The sequence below is a fragment of the Microcaecilia unicolor genome, chromosome 8 (assembly GCF_901765095.1).
Source record: "Microcaecilia unicolor chromosome 8, aMicUni1.1, whole genome shotgun sequence".
NCBI classification, from domain to species: domain Eukaryota; kingdom Metazoa; phylum Chordata; class Amphibia; order Gymnophiona; family Siphonopidae; genus Microcaecilia; species Microcaecilia unicolor.
In genome coordinates, this window is record NC_044038.1 from 87,500,729 (window position 1) to 87,518,178 (window position 17,450).

The 17,450-nt window shown below is 43.2% G+C and overlaps 1 protein-coding gene across 3 annotated transcripts in view; it reads left to right on the forward strand.

Annotated features, from left to right (window-relative positions):
- Positions 1-17,450, forward strand: part of LOC115476924 (sialoadhesin-like) — a 110,977-nt gene that overhangs the window by 86,785 nt on the left and 6,742 nt on the right. For all 3 annotated transcript variants that reach the window (XM_030213509.1, XM_030213511.1, XM_030213510.1), the window contains 2 exons: positions 6,489-6,601; positions 6,692-6,773. In XM_030213509.1, coding sequence (XP_030069369.1) covers positions 6,489-6,601; positions 6,692-6,773 — 195 coding nt within the window. The remainder of the gene's footprint in view (positions 1-6,488; positions 6,602-6,691; positions 6,774-17,450) is intronic.

The following is a 17,450-nucleotide window of genomic DNA, read 5'->3' on the forward strand; positions in this document are numbered from 1 at the left end:
GTCAATAGCCTGTTCATCTGACGCGTTTGCAACAGCTGCATCTGTTTTGTCCCTCTCCACATCCCTAACAAAGCTTGCCCGCTTGTAGCAGTTCACAATGGTTGCCTGTGTAACATGATTCCAGTCTTCTTTCTGCATATGTAGGGAATTCAACTGTGATAGATTACGAGCCAGTTCAACAGCACATTTATCCTTGCCAGTCTGGTAATCCATAATGCTCATCAGACGATGTAGCACAAGAGCCCGATAATGTTGTTTGAAATTGGCTATTATGCCCTGTTCAATAGGTTGGATCAGAGAGGTAGTGTTTGGTGGCAGGAAGACCACCTTAGACAGCCTGACATCATCCCTGTGTGCAGCACAATTATCACAAAGCAACAAAATCTGACGCTTTTGTGCCCGCATTCTAGTGTCTAACTTCTTTAGCCACTGCTTCCAAATTTCCCCCGTCATCCATGAATTTGCATTAGCCTCATATGACACAGGAAATCGCTTAACATTCTTGAAGCAACAGTGCTGTTTGCTCTTTCCAATGACGAGGGGATCCAACTTCTCACTCCCATGCATATTGCAGCAAAGGAGGATCGTCAGTCAGTCCTTTGACGTTTTACCTCCTGTAATTTTGGCTTGTTTGAATGCAAGTGTTCCATCAGGAATCGCTCACCAGTAGAGACCGTTTTCGTAAGCATTGAAAATGTCACGAGGTGCAAAATCGTTCAAGATGGTAGGAAGAACTGAAACAACCCAATTTTCAGCACCAAAGTCATCAGTCTTGTTTTTCACCATGCTGTTTCTTGAATTTTATGTTGTTCCTCTCCTTCCATCTTACCAACCATCCAACAGTGGTTTTGAATTCAGTTAATCCAAGACTTTCAGCTAGCTGATTAGCCTTCTCAATAAGCAGTGGACCACTGACAGGAAACTGTCTGCTCCTGACTTAAGAAAACCACCGAAGAAGAGCATCTTCTACCTCCTCAGCTTTTCCCGCCCATTTTCGTTTCCGTTGTGGATTTGTATTGTTTTGCTAGTCTTCCAGAAGCTGGTCTTTCTGCTTCAAGATATGTGAAATTTGACTGGGATTGACACCATATTCTTTAGCAATAGATGCTTGACTTTTTTTATTTTCTAATTTTTAAGAACTTCTATTCATTCAGTTGTGCGACGACGACCCCAGTGTACACTCTCACAGTATTATTTCGCTTATTCTGCCTGTGGCAGTTAAAGGGGTGGTAAATTTGAAATCTCGTTAGTTGTCACGCGCCAATCGGCTTCCATATTCCGTGCGCGCTTATGTGGAGTCTTTCCTGCAGAGGAGCGGTCTTAAATCATACATATAAGTGAATCTTGCACTTATCAGTGGTGCACTAAACCAAAGTTTGTCCCCATAGAAATTGATGGCGCCAAAAAAGGAACCAAAGTACGGCATGCAGTTAAACAGAGCATGCGCTTATCCGACGTGCACTTAAATGGAGCGCACTGTACTAGGAATTATTAGGAAAGAGATGCAAAATAAGACAAAGAAATTATAATGCCTCTGTATCGTTCCGTGGTGGAACCTCACCTTGAGTATTGCATTCAGTTCTGGTCACCATATCTCGAAAAAAATAAAGCAGAATTAGAAAAGGTTCAAAGACGAGCGAACAAAATGTTAACTGGGATGGAATTGCTCCCTTATGAGGAAAGGCTAAAGAGAGTAGGGCCTCGGCTTGAAAAGAAACGGCTGAGGGGGAATTTGATTGAGGTCTACAAAATCCAGACTGGTGTAGAATGGATAAAAGTGAATCAATTTTTCACTCTTTCGGAGGTGGGAGTCAAGATGGCGGCTTGAAAGAAGCGTTGTGAAGCTGCTCCGTCCTACCTTTATTCTTTGAACTTGGTAACATCATATTTTTTTCCTCATGCCTAAAAGGAGAGGTAGGCAACACGTTGGCCCCGCTATTCTTGCCACACTATTGGTGGGACCTATGGACCGCTTCGCCATATCAGGATTATTATCAGGACCTGTATTTTTTTTGTTACATTTGTACCCCGCGCTTTCCCCCTCATGGCAGGCTCAATGCGGCTTACATGGGGTAATGGAGGGTTAAGTGACTTGCCCAGAGTCACAAGGAGCTGCCTGTGCCTGAAGTGGGAATCAAACTCAGTTGCTCAGTTCCCCAGGACCAAAGTCCACCACCCTAACCACTAGGCCACTCCTCCACTTGTATCTTTGCCCATGGCAGCCGACGAGCAAAGACTAGTCCAGGGAACTCTGTGTAACAAAGAGGTGGTAGCGTTTCCTGGAGCAGGGTCATTCTCTAGCAATGTGCCAAAAAGCGCTTCCGCACAGATGGGTGCGGAACAGTATGGAGCTGGCGTTTCTGGTGAATCTATCATGATAAAGGAGATACACCTCTCTGGTGAATCTGTGACTGACTCTACTTCACTGTACCCACATGTAGGTGCCCCCTTCACCCCTAAGAACTATGGTAGTGTTGTACATTTGTGGGTAGTGGGTTTTGGGGGAGGGGGTTGGGGGCTCCGCACCTGTGGTAAGGGAGCTATGCATGTGGGAGCTTTTTCTGAAGTCCACCGCACTGACCTCTAGGGTACCCAGTTGGTGTCCTGGCATATCAGGGGGGCCAGTGTACTACAAATCCTGGCCCCTCCCATGACCAAATGGCTCAGATTAGGACGTTTGTGAGCTGGGTGTTTTTAGTTTCCATTATCGCTAAAAAATACAAACACCCAGCTGAAAAACGTCCATTTTTTCGATAATATGGTCTGTCCCACCTCTTCATGTACCCGTTTTCGGACATAGACGCCCATGGAGATAGGCGTTCGCGTTCGATTATGCCCCTCCACGTCACACATAATACCTAAGATTTAACCAATCCAATATGTTATTTCACAGCGTTTAATTACTACATTGTTTTCCCACATCAAATACGATAGTCTCTTTAAACTGTATTCAATAGTTCACACAGTTGTATCCACAGTTTTTCATCATATTTGTGTGTTTTTTTCTAAAGGTTCTTCTTTTTCAACACAAATTGTTTATAAAATTCAAGCTTTGCTGGTTCAAATTGATGCAAATGTCTTCATCTTCCACAACAACCTCCAATCTGAACCTTCTTCATTTGTGTGACTACAATCATCACAAGATAACTACTTGAATTTTTCTTCGTTGAGCACTACCTCGTGTGCTACCTCTGAATTGTTTATCTTTCCTCTGTTCATTGAGGCACACTCGTACAGATCCAGGCCCTACATGATCGTGTTTTGCTTCTACAGCGTCTTCAGGGGTCATAGAATCTACAACAGACAATAATATATCTTCATACACATATTTAACATCTAACCCACCCATAAAAACAAATTACCAAAACTCTTACCGGCTCTCCCAAGTTGCCGAACACTCAACAGTCTCCGATGTGCTAGTGGTAACGTCTAAACAGGATGCCCACACATGCGCATATCGGATCTCCACAAACACAGTGCTTAAATACCATCCTACATGTTTAGCCACTCAATTTCCTTATTTAAGCCATTAGGGCTCACGGTGTTTCAAAAGAAAATTAAATGTTGTTCTTTTTTTAGTAGCATTAAAGGTATATTCCCACCCCTATCTGATTTAATCTGACTTAAAACTACAAATCGAAGATCATGTACTTCATGCTTTGCATCTACCCAATGGGAAACAAGTGGCGCTTCCAATCGGCAAGTACGCAGATTGCTCAAATGTTGAGCTATCCTAACTTTGATCTTTTTAGAGGTTAAGCCTATATACCATAAATTGCTTGGGCATTTTATCCCATATACACAATTCATGGTTTCACAATTAGTGTATCCTTGTAATCGATATACCTTTCCTGTATGCGGGATGGCCACTTCCTTTACTTGCATGGCATATCGACAATATACACAATGATCACATCTCACATGGCCACACTCCTCAAGTCTCTCAATTCTTCCATTGCTACATTGGGTTAATTGCTCACCCAAATTCCTACCACGTGAAAGGCAAAACGTGGAACAGTATGGAAAATTTTATGAATACCCGATATTGACCCGCGTCGTTTTATAATTTGTATAATCTGATTAGATAATTTGGTATAAGATTGAATACACAAGTCATTCAATCTTTTTCCTTTTTATCTGCAAGCTGCTGTTGCCATTTATTATGAAAATTAAAAGCTCTCTTAGAAGCTTTCCTTAAAATTTTATCTGGGTAACCCCTCTGTTGAATCATTTGTTGAGCTTGCACTGTGTATTCAGACCGAGATCTACATAACCTATGGACCTGAAGCAATTGACTTGCCGGTATACTATTTTTTAATATAGTGGGATGATGGCTACGATAGTGGAGTATCGCATTGCGATCTGTTTCTTTACGATAATTTTTTGTCATAAACCTTCCATTATTCCATCTAATATTTACATCTAAAAAGTTGACCTCATGACGGCCAATTTGCTGTACAAATTTAATATGGGGGCTAGCTGAATTTAAATTACTCGCAGAAACAGGAAATACATCATTGTAAAAAGGCAGGACACTGAGTGAGGGGAGGGAAAGGCTGGAGGTGAGCCCGCTGTGTTGTGTGCTTCACTGCTGTTGCTGCGATGAAAATAAAAGGTTTAAATGCGCGTGAGGGGGGGGGCCAGGAAAGAATGAAGAGGAAGCCTGTCTAGGAGCTGAGGGCGGGAACCCCATTATCTACCCTTCTCCATTGAGACTCGCCTTTATCCACATGTTTGTTCACCCCTTCAAAGAAATGTAATAGATTGGTGAGGCAAGATTTCCCTTCACTAAATCCATGTTGGCTTTGTTCCATTAATCCATGCTTTTGAATATGCTCTGTAATTTTGTTCTTTATAATAGTCTCTACCATTTTGCCTGGCACCGACATCAGTAAAGTCTTTGTTTTCCAGCACGTGCTTGCTGTAGATACCCACAAACCGGGGGAAAACAACAATCCATGTCCATTAAATAAGTCCCGTGTTTGTATCATTTTGGTACATTCAAACTGTCCATAAAAGTTTTGGCCTTCATTTTAGCTTTGATGGATACATCTGGCCTGAATGCCACACACAGTTTGGCTGGGAAAGACAGGATAAATCTGATTCCCCACTAGTGCAGCTTGGTACAGTACGGTGCTAGCTTTTTTCTCTGTGCAGCCACCCTAGCAGAATAATCATTGAAGAATAATTGTTTTTTAGCTTTATATTCCAACTTCCCCGCTTTTTGGTAAGCTTTTTGAAACTTGCAATAGCTGTATGGGTCTGCCTTCTCCATCTCTTTTCACCCCATTCGGGGGTGCTCTTTTGCACTGGAAAGCCATGTCAGAGTGGCAAAGTCCCAGTTGCTGCAAGAGTCAAGTGCTGAATATGTTGTAGAGTTTCATATCTGAGACACTCCCATTTATTTATTTATTTTGATTTTGCTCACACCTTTTTCAGTAGTAGCTCAAGCTAAGTTACAATCAGGTACAGTCCCATGTAGTCCCACCAGCCGTTTGTTTCTGCGATATCTATTCTCTTGTTTTTCCACGTGCTCTCCCAGGTTTTCAATTTCCTTCTTCAAATCCACGCGCTTACTGAGCTATTCATTGACTCTCATTCCTCTGGCTCAATAGTCTGTTCTCATGTATACACTGATTTTGTAAGTCAAAGCATTCCTTAATTTCATCTACGGCTGATGCAGTTCATTAAGTCTGTCCTCAAGATCTGCAGTCACAGTTTTTGAAATCTCCTGTACTCACTCCTGCTGGAGCTGTAATCACTGCAGGGCCATCCGCTATTTTGAAGTCACTAGTTCTGACTTTCTCTGGGGATCTCCACTGATTTTTAGATATCATAGCTCAAGCATGAAACTACCATTGGGTTTTGCTCCAACACCAGATTATTTGTCAGTCATACATTAGAGATGGGGGTGGTTTTAGGGGCAGTAAGAGCAAGCTTTTTTGCAGTAAAAATTATGTCCCCCAAGGATATCCACTTGCACACGTCTTCTCAGTGTGCAAGCATCACGTGACTCCCCGCCCCTTTCCTTTCAAATCTGTGTGTTCTGTGAAGCAACTTCACCACTGATTAGTATGCCCATCACTATAGGCCCTCTCTATTACCATGGGGTAGATACCCTAGGAGGCAGAAGCCTATTTTAGGAATACTGGTCCACTTGTGTTTTCATGAATGTAACTGAATGCTTGCATTTGGTTAGGAACCAAAAAGGTTTGTGAAGTTTTACTTGGGGCAAGAGCAAAAATTAAGGGCAATTTATTAAGGATATTTCTGAGGCCTGGCAAGCACTATATTAGCGAACAGTAAAAGCCAGCACATAAATATTTAAAAGGTCAAAATGGGAATGATAATTTTAAAAAAAGAGTAAGAGAATATTGTTGTGATGGTCATTGCTGAAGGCTAGCAAATACTCAAGCCGCACTATGATGTCATTATACTCTCTCTCTCTCTCTCTCTCTCTCTCTCTCTCTCTCTCTCTCTCTCATCAGTCCAGAGCAGTCAGAGAGGAAATACCACTGACAGATGAACACCTCTACTGGAACATTGCTCTTCAGAGACCCAACAGCCATCTTCACAACAACCATTATGGAAGTAGCTCCAGGTAACTGCTGACTTAGTATGATCCATCTGATCTGATTTGAGTTCCAGCACCACAGATTCTGATTCTAACTACAGCTGTTATATGTTTCAGGCATCCAGAGGGAGGACATCAGACTCATTCTGAATCTACGGAAGCAGCCACTGCCTATGCGCCAGTGAAGAAACAAGGCAAGGTGAGTGGAAGATAATACTCAGGCTAAAGGTACTAGAATAGGTTCCCCTATTTTATTTATTTATTTATTTACTTTTCATATTTATAGACCACCTATTACCTAGGTGGAGTAAAATCAATAACATATATATTATATAACACCAACATAAAAACACCATCTATATGAACTCTGCAGCATCACCAAACAATACAATCATACAGTCAAAGATTTTCCCCCTTCCTTAACTCAGTCCAGTGATAACAGTGATATCCTTGGCCATCCATATGCAGTAACTCCATCTGGAACTCGGGTAATACGAACTGCTAAGCTAGCTTCTGAATGTTTTCACTGAGCGGTGGCTGAGCCTAGAACTTATTTTGATGGGGGGGGGGGGAATGGGGCAAAGATAATATGGATAAGTGGTAGGCAAATAGGTCTGAACCAGGCTCATTGTACTCTTATTAACAAATAATGCCTTCAAGTACACCTGACAATGGATTTCTAAGCAGCCTATAACAGCTGTCATGTATGATGGGTGAAAGTTTAAAATATTTAAACCTCAAATATTTCAAGCAGTTATCAGTGCAAACAAATGGAAACAATTTAGTTATATTTAAAATGACTCATGTTATGATGTTGGAGATGACTGTTACAAATACCATGGACAGCCAAGAAATCAAACAGATGGGTCCTTGACCAAATAAAACCAAAAGTTTCACTAAAGGCTGACCAAAACTATTCCAGACAATATTCAGCCAGTGGCAGTCAGCGTTTTCTTTTTTAAATGCTGGCCATTGCCCTCTAAATTAGCCCCAGATATTCAGTGCTGAAGCAATATGCAGATCCCAGCTGATATTCAGCCGGGGATCGCATGACAGTTATGCAGGCCCTGGCTGAATATCAGCCAGGAGCCGCATAACTTTTTTTTGTTAAAGTCCCGCAGACCCCCTCCTGGTCTCTGATGCAGCCCCCTCCTTCCCTTTTTCTCTCCCCCCAACCAGCACCTATAAGTACCCCCTTCTCCCCAGAATGACCACTTCAAATTCCCCTTCCTCCCCCCCCCCCCCCCACCACCACCATCTTGGTAATCTTCCCCAGCCAATGGGTGGTCCAATGGGTCAATAAGGACAGGAGCAAAGACCACTTGCTCCTGTTTCTTGTGGCTGCCTTAAGAAAACAGCTTCTCTCATACTAGCCTCACAGTCCTATATAAGTACGGTGAGCTGCCGCAAGAGGTTGCAACAGTCATTTTCCTCAGGCAGTCACAAGGGACAAGAGTGAGTGTGCTTCACTCCTGCCCCCATCACCCTCCTGGACCACCAGGGAGCTAAGGTAGGCCCAGGGGGGCTTACTGAGATAAGGGGAGCATGGGTGATTGTTCCAGGGGGGAGGAAGTTCTTAAAGATGTGGGCTGGGGGAAAGAGGAAGGCTATATCAGGGACCGGGAGGGGAATCATGGGACTTAAAAAAAAAGTTATGCAGGTCCCAGCCAATATTTAGTGTGGGACCCACATAGTTGACTGACCTATTCTGGATAGCTTTTGAGCTGTCCAAACTTGGCTGGGTTAGCTATATGAGTCCCAACCCTGAATATTTCTGGCACCCACATAAACGCTGGCTTCTCCACAATGCCAACCCCTGTAGCACCCCTGACCTGTCCTTCTTTTAATGGGCATTTAGAGCCAATATTCAGTTGCACTGCCTGGTTGTCGCTGAATATTGGCAGTTGGGCGGTCCCAAGCAATTTAAGCAGACCGGAGCCTCTCCTGCCTGCTTTAATCACTCTGAATATCGGCCAGATTATATTTTGGTCATATTATGTAATGGCTAGAGTCCATAGAAAAAGCAGTTGTGCTAGGAAAGGTTGAAAGAGGACCAACAATTTGATGGATTGACATAATCAGAACAACAATGAATGTTCAGTTAAAAAGCCTCTGCACACAGATAACATTCTGAAGAAAGTCAGTCTATATGGTCATCAGAAGCTGGCTTTGTCATGACATCAATTAATCAACAGACAATATCCCATAATGTTATTTAAACTCAACCAGACACAAGTTTGCTATAAAGACAAACATGTCAACACATATCACATCCTGCAAAATGTTCTAAATGGCCAGTTACCATAATTACCATGTACTTTCAACTTTGTTTTATGATGAATGGCTCATTAATCTATATTATTAAAAGAGGCAAAAATACCTTTGTCATACTTATTGCAATTTGTCAAATACATATGAAGTGTATTATGTAAAAAGCAAAGAGCACACGACTAATATTAGCTCCAAGCCATCATCTAATAAATCAATGTATTCTAAGTTTCTTGGGGTGATAGTCTCTGAGGATCTGAAGGCTACGAAACAGTGTGACAAGGCAGTGGCTTTAGCTAGAAGGTTGCAAGGCTGTATAGAGAAAGGTGTTGTCACGCTGGTGAGAAAAAGTGAGCCCTTGGGCCACTGCCGAGGAGCAGCAGCGGCAGGCAAATCACCCAAACAGGAGGCAAGGCAGACCACAGACAGACAGGCACAGGCCGGACTGGAGCAGCTGGACTGGAGCAGAAGCACTAAGCAGAAGCAGGAGAATAGTCCATGAATTACACAGAGTCTTTCCGGCAGGCAGCAAAGCAGCAAGGAAACCACATAGAGTCTGTAGGCTAGCGGCAATCAATAGTAAATCGGGAATCAGGCAGAGTCTTGGGCAGGCGGCAGACAGTAGAACAAACCAGGAAACAAGCAGAGACTTGGACAGGCAGCAGACAGTAGAACAAACCAGGAAACCAGCAAGGTCAAAAACAGGCAAAACAAGCTTTCAGGGCAGGAATCGCAACAGACCAACAAGGACAAGAACAGGACTGAAGACCTCTGTTACCAAGGCAAAGTCTGAAAGTTCCCAGGTGTTTAATAAAGGCCACATACAAGTGAGTTCACCAGGTAAGGGTGCTGCTAAGTTCCAAAAATCCCAAGCCAGTCTGGAAGGCTGGAAGATCCGGACTGGACCGGCATGACTTCTGGAACATAGGAAACAGCAAACAGGCAGTCCATCGCAGCCACCGGGTCTGACTACCAGGTGGAGAGATGAATGAGAGCATGAAACAGGGACACAACCGTGACAGGTGTGACCAGCAGAAGAAAAGAGGTTTTAATGCCCCTGTATAAGTTGTTGGTGAGGCCCCATCTGGAGTATTGTGTTCACTTTTGGAGGCCGTATCTTGCTAAGGATGTAAAAAGAATTGAAGCGGTGCAAAGAAAAGCTACAAAAATGGTATGGGATTTGCATTACAAAACGTATGAGGAGAGACTTGCTGACCTGAACATGTATACCCTGGAGGGAAGGAGAAACAGGGGTGATATGATACAGACGTTCAAATATTTGAAAGGTATTCATCAACAAATGAACCTTTTCCGGAGATGGGAAGGCGGTAGAACTAGAGGACATGAAATGAGATTGAAGGGGGGCAGACTCAAGAAAAATGTCAGGAAGTATTTTTTCATGGAGAGAGTGGTGGATACTTGGAATGCCCTCCCGCGGGAGGTGGTGGAGATGAAAACGGTAACGGAATTCAAACATGCGTGGGATAAACATAAAGGAATCCTGTTCGGAAGGAATGGATCCTCAGAAGCTTAGCCGAGATTGGGTGGCAAAGCCGGTGGTGGGAGGCGGGGCTGGTGGTTGGGAGGCGGGGCTAGTGCTGGGCAGACTTCTACGGTCTGTGCCCTGAAAATGGCAGATACAAATCAAGGTAAGGTATACACAAAAAGTAGCACAAATGAGTTTATCTTGTTGGGCAGACTGGATGGACCATGCAGGTCTTTTTCTGCCGTCATCTACTATGCTACTATCAGGCTTATTTTTGAAAGTGATCACTGGTGATCTTCCGACATAAATCGAGAGATGGCCGGCGATCTCTCAAAAGCGGTGAAATCCGTATAATCGAAAGGGGCTTTTTTGACACCATCGCCGCTTTCCTGTCGCCTCACCGGCGAAAGTTCAAGGGGGTGTGTTGGTGGTGTAGTGAAGGCGGGACATGGGCAGGCATGGGCGTGGCTACCAGATGGCCAGCTTTTGTGGCGTTAAGCAGTATTTCGCCGGGTTTACTTGGTCCTTTTATTTTCACGACCAAGCCTCAAAAAGGTGCCCCAACTCACCAGATGACCACCGGAGGGAATGGGGGATGACCTCCCCGTACTCCCCCAGTGGTCACTAACCCCCTCCCACACTAAAAAAATAAAAATAAAAACCTTTTTTTACCATCCTGTATGCCAGCCTCAAATGTCATACTCAGCTCCCTGACAGCAATATGCAAGTCCCTGGAACAGTTTTTGTTGGTTGCGGTGGACTTCAGGCAGGTGAACCCAGGCCCATCCCCCCCCCCCCCCCCCCACCTGTTACACTTGTGGTGCTAAGTGTTGAGCCCTCCACCCCCCCCCCCCAAAAAAAAAAAAACCCACTCTACCCACATGTAGGTGCCCCCCTTCACTCATAAGGGCTATTGTAATGGTGTAGAGTTGTGGGGAGTGGGTTCTGGGGGGGATTTGGGGGGCTTAGCACCCAAGGTAAGGGAGCTATGCACCTGGGAGGTATTTGTATATATTTTTTTAATTTTTAGAAGTGCCCCCTAGGGTGCCCGGTTGGTGTCCTGGCATGTCAGGGGGACCAGTGCACTACAAATGCTGGCTCCTCCTACGACCAAATGCCTTGGATTTCACCGGGTTTGAGATGGCCAGCATTTTTTTCCATTATCGCTGAAAAACAAAACCGGACATCTCAAACCTGGCGAACTCTGGCATTTGGCCGGGCTAAACCGTATTATCGAAAAAAAGATGGCCGGCCATCTTTTTCGAAAATACGGTTCCGGCCAGCTGTTGCGCCGCTGCCAAAATAGATCGCCAGTGATCTATTTCACCGGCGACGTTCGATTATGCCCCTCTATGTATATAAGAAGTGCCAAGCTCCTTCAGATCACTGGTCCATCAAGCTCAGCATCTCTACTCTGGCAGTGGCAATTCTGAACCCATAGCTAATGGAAAGTCCATTTTTAATCCTTCCCATAATTAAGATATACTGTAGTAATTCCCAAGCTTACACTGCCCGTGAAGCTGTGAGAAAAGTAGTCTTGAGTTCACTGCAGTTCTGCTCACAATAAAAAACAGATTTCTAAGGGAGCAATGAAAGCAGACAAATCCTCTGTGGGTAGGCGAACACTACCTTGCTGTGAAATTTGGTGACAAACTGTGGGATAGGATGTGGGTTAATTGATAAATTCTCTGTTTTAATTTCATTGAATTAAAAAATTAGGGTCTTTAAAGCTTTTTTTTAAAGAATTTAAATCCATTTTCCATAGCTCTAGTTTGCTACAGCCCTAGAACAAATAAGGTAGGTAATAGATTGGTTAAAGAGTCAAAAATCCATTTGCCTTAGCATTATTTAATTTTCTTTTTCATCCAACTTCCCCATCTCCAACTCACAGCTATACAATTTAATATATAGGCAGTTATCCCGTTAAGAGGACAATAGGGAAATTTGTCGCAAAAGGGTAGATAGATAAGTGGCTGGTGGGTATGAGAATCACTGGATCACCCCCCTGCTTGGTGCAAAGGTGACAGACCTCATGCGTCTCCCAAACAAATCAGAAACAATAATTTTTTCACTCAACATACAGGGTTAGATTTTGTATATGGCGCCAAAAAGAATGAGCACTAAGTACTATTCTATAAACAGCGCTCCAAGTTGGGCGTCATGTAAGGAATAGTGTTTGGCACCAGGATCTGTGCCCAATTTTGGGAACAAGAATTTACACCAACTGAAACCTGGTGTAAATCCTCGCACCTAAATTAAGGCATGGATTTGCCCTATTCTATAATACTGTATGCAAATTCATGGAATGCCCCTGACCCGCCCATGCCCCTCCTATGGCCCCACCCTTTTTTGATATGTGCGAAAAAATTACACGTGAATCTTTGTAGAATACTGACCATAAAGATGCACATGTAAATTCCAATTATTGCCAATTTGCGCTAATAATTGATTATTAGCACCCAATTATCAGCACTAATTGGCTCATTGCTCAATTAAATTGTGCATGCATATTGGGCATGTGCCCAAATATGTGTGTACAATATTTAGTGCCATATATAGAATTAGGGGGATAGTTAAGTTTTGGAACTTGCTGCCAGAGGAAGTAGTAAAAGCAGTTAGCACTGTTGGGTTTTAAAAAAAGGGTTTGGAAAAAATCCTGGGGGAAAAAATCCATAAACCTAAGGTAGACCTGGAGAAAACCACTGCTTACCCCTGGGGGTAAGCAGCATGGAATCTTGTTACTTTTTTTAGGATTCTGCCAGGTACTTATAATCTAGATTGGCCACTGTTGGAAACAGGACACTGCACTTGATGGACCTTTCGTCTGACCCATATTGAAGCTCTTATGTTGTAAACCATGGCAAACTTAGGTTCTAGCATGGTCTACATTTCAGCATCTTTAACACATTTGGGGAGAGACCAGACAGAACAACTAACTCCAGATTTTTGTCCAGTTGATGGCCACCTAGTTCTCCTGTATACTGTTCCTAACTGGGGGCAGCTGATCTCCCTGCAGCAAGCACAAGTTTTCTGCTCATAGAACCTTATGATACTATAACAACACTAACCCCCAAGAGTCTAACAAAATAAGGGCCCTGTTTACTAAGCCGCGTTATAAGCGCATTAGTGTCTTTAATGTGCGTTAACTGTGTAGGCGCCTACAATTTCCCAATTGGCGCCCACACAGATAGTACGCGAACTAATTGTAGGCATGTTAAAAATGCTAATGCGCCTTAGTAAACAGGGTCCTAAATGTCATACCTATGAAAATAATAATAATATCAAAACTTATAACCCGCATTACAGTTTAGAGTGGTTTATATAATAAGAATCTGGTCAATATCCAGGAAATTACAAAAAAAAAGAAGCCTATCCCTACCACAATATTCAGTTAATAATCATAACAATTTACAAAATAGAAAAGGTATGTCTTAATCTACAGTCAAATAATTAACGCTGTGCTAAATTTAGTACATAAAAATGTTTTTATATTACGATGAAATTCCATATAGGAGCCAGATAATCTAATTATAGTTGAAATTTCTTTCCCAATCCTAGCTGCCTGGAAAGATAACAAATAGTCAAAGAATTACCCCTAGGGGAGGGAAAAGAAAAAAAATTATCAGACCTCTTCCTACTATCCCTGATATTTATTGCTAACTTGAAATGTACATAAAAATAAGATGGGAAAGTTCTTGTACAGAAAACATGACAATTTGAACAAAATTCTGGCACTCATCAGCAACCAATGCAACTTAATATAATATTGAGACAAACTATCGAATTTCCTCAACAAAAAAACTAAAGTGCCATATTTTGTATTTTTTGAAGCTTTTTTAAAAGTTGTTTTGGACATCCCAAATATATGATGTTACAAAATGATTGACTGCACCATTATTCTGAACTGGTCTTCTCGAAAAAAAAATGTACGTTTTTGTCTTAATTCCCTAAAAAGCAAGAATGTTTTCTTGATTAACCAATTTATTTGGGTTTCTAATGTTAGAGTATTATCTAAACAAATCCCTAACATTTTAACACAAGATGACAATTCATAATTTTTGTGGTCTATAGTCAGTGCTTTTTTTCTAGAAAAAAAGGTGCCGGTACTCATTATGGGTGGGGTCACTACATATGGCTCCACCCCTATGATAGCCACACCCACATTGGCCACACCCCTTACACCAGCCATGGCGCATACAAACAGACATCATTGAAAATATTATACTAGTATAGGAGAAAAAATAACTTGATTTTTTTCATTATAAATCATTTCTGTAAGCTGTTACAGCTCCAATATGCAAAATAAGACAGCAGATGTAAATTCTCAAAGTGGACATATCCAAACACTAAAATGAAAATAAAATGATTTTTTTCTACCTTTGTTGTCTGGTGACTTTGTTTTTCTATCCATATTGGTCCCAGTCTCTGATTCTGCTGCTTTCTATCTGTTCTCTTAACTCCGTTTCCAGGGCTTCCTTTCCATTTATTTCTTTCCTTTCCTCCTTTCTTCTTCATTTCTTGCCCTATATCTATAAGTAAAAGCTGTGTCCTCCTCCGTGGAATTGACTGGAGGAGGTATAACGTGGATCCAGCTTTTGCCTATTTTCTCCATCCATGTGCAGTTTTTCTCCTTTCTTCCCTTTCCCTCATCTCCATCCATGTGCATCTTCTTCTTGTTTCTTTCCTACCCTCCATCCATGTCCAGCACTTCTCCTCTCTCCTCCCCTCCATCCATGTCCAGCACTTCTCCTCTCTCCTTCCCTCCATCCATGTCCAGCATTTCTCTTCTCTTCCCTACCCTGTATTCATATAAAGCAATAATTCTCTCTCCCCTCTCCTCCATCCAGCATTTCTCCTCTCTCCCCCCAAACCCCTCCATCCATCTTTGTCCAGCAATTCTCTTCTATATCCTGCTCTCCTCTCCATCCATTTCTAGCTTTTCTCCTCTCTTCCCTGCCCTTCCCTCCCATCCATGTGCATCTCCTTCCTGTCTTCCCCCCTCCATCCATGTCCAGCATGTCTCCTCTTTCCCCTGCCCTCCCCTCCCATGTCCAGCGATTCTCCTCTGTCCCCTGTCCTCCCCTGCCATCCAAGTCCAGCAATTCTCCTCTCTCCTCTTCCCTCCCCTCTCATCCATGTCCAATGATTCTCCTCTCCCCTGCCCTCCCCTTCCAACCATGTCCAGCGAATCTCTCTTCCTTGACCTCCCCTCCCATTCATGCCCAGTATGTCTCCTCTCTCCCCTGCCCTCCCCTGCCCTCCCCTCCCATCCATGTCCAGCAATTCTTCTCTGCCCTCTGTCCTCACCTGCCATCCATGTCCAGTGATTATCCTCTCTCCCCTCCCATCCATGTCCAGCGATTCTCTCTCCCCTGCCCTCCCCTCCCATCTATGTCCAGTGATTCTCCTGTTTCAACTTCCTGTTTCAGCATAGGCAGGACTCGCAGAGGGAAGCTCCGACGCTGCCAGCCTTTCTTAATCGCTGCCTGCACCGTTCGCGCTGCCGAGTCCTAGAAAAACAGTAAGTAGGGGAGTAATCCGAGTTAGAGAAAGAGTGCAGGACTCGCCGGGGGAAAAAAGGTGCCGGTGACGTACTGGCACAAAAAAAGCCCTGTCTATAGTTATTATTGAGGGTATTGAATTCATTGACTTTCCAAAACATATAAACTTTGAGTTCATCTTCAGTCTATGTTTTGGCATCCATGCTTCTACCAAATTCAATCCAGCTTGCACATTCAACATCTCCAATTTTGACCAACTGCTGATGGGAATTAGAACTGAGTTACTGTCTGCATAAATGTAAGATGTATACCCATATATTTGCATATAATGGAGATAGTGCATGCACATCAAGTTCATGCTTATTCATTGTGGATATCCTGAAAACCTGACTGGCAAGGGGTACTCCAGGATTGGACTTGAGAAACACTGTTCTAGAGGGAAACTCCAAGTGAAGGAATTCTCCCTAAAGTGTTGGCTGGACTGCAGTACCTGTGGGGGAGTCCCAGGGAAGCAAGGAGTGGCAGTAGCTCAGAGGTTTACATGAAAAGGAACAGAAGACTGCAAAAGTAAAGGAGTGCCTTCTAACCTGTCTGCTTATTCCTCAGCATAGACTGCTTAGCCAGACCTTTAAACACCAGGTAAATGTTTCCCTGTGGCTTCCAGACAGTACTCTTCGCACAAGTAACACATTGTTCCTCTGGCTCTCCCTCAGACCATGGTAGTTCCTTCATTCTTTCATATTGTGTCATTCTATATCTGTTCCTACTTTATTTCAGAGTCTGTTCACTAAGCCAGCATTCTACCTCAGTATTTTTCTCTCCTGAATCCACCTTATAATATTTGTGGCTGCCATATTTGTGTCACGGTTGTGGCCGTGCCCTTATGTTCAGACTTACTGTTTCTCTGTATCTAGCTCTGCGACCTCTCCAGTCTGCCTTTTTCCTGTTGTGTGTTCTTTCTGTTAGCCAAACCTCTCTTTGGTGTCCCTGAAGCAAAGCCTCGCTTTGGTCTCCCTGCTTCTGCTTCATTTCCTACTTTTGACATCATCAGCCTACTCCTTTATAAGGACCCAGGGAGCTTTCCTGGGTTGCCTTTACAACAGGTCTATTTTCATTTTTCTTGTTGTACTGTTTGATTCTGAGGGAACTGGTCTTCTTGTTAATCTGTGTCTCTGGGCACAGCCCTGAGTCCTGTGTGTGTGGTTTTTGCTTGAGTCTGTATGAATTACTTCCCTGTTAGGTTTGCTCTCAAGCAAAGCCCTCTTCTGTTTCTCTGTGTGGGTGTTTTGCTTAAAGCCCTCTTCTGTTTCTCTGTGTGTGTTGTTCTGCTTTAAATCTGTATGGATTACTAGCCTGTTAACTTTGCTTCCAAGCAAAGTCCTGTTTTGTTTCCTTGTGTGGTTTTCCTTGTTACCTTTCACTGTTTAGAGAGCTGGTTGTTGCCAGCCCAGCTGTCCACAGCCTGGTTGCTTCCCTGATTGCCTTGCTCCCATGCAGCTGGGTGTACTCTGTCTCTGCCTGCCTTTCCCTTCCCTACCTGGCTGTGTGTACTTGCTGAGTTCTGGTAAGAACGTTGTTTGTTTTTTCCCTTTGTATGCTTTAGACCTTTGACTGCAGTGTA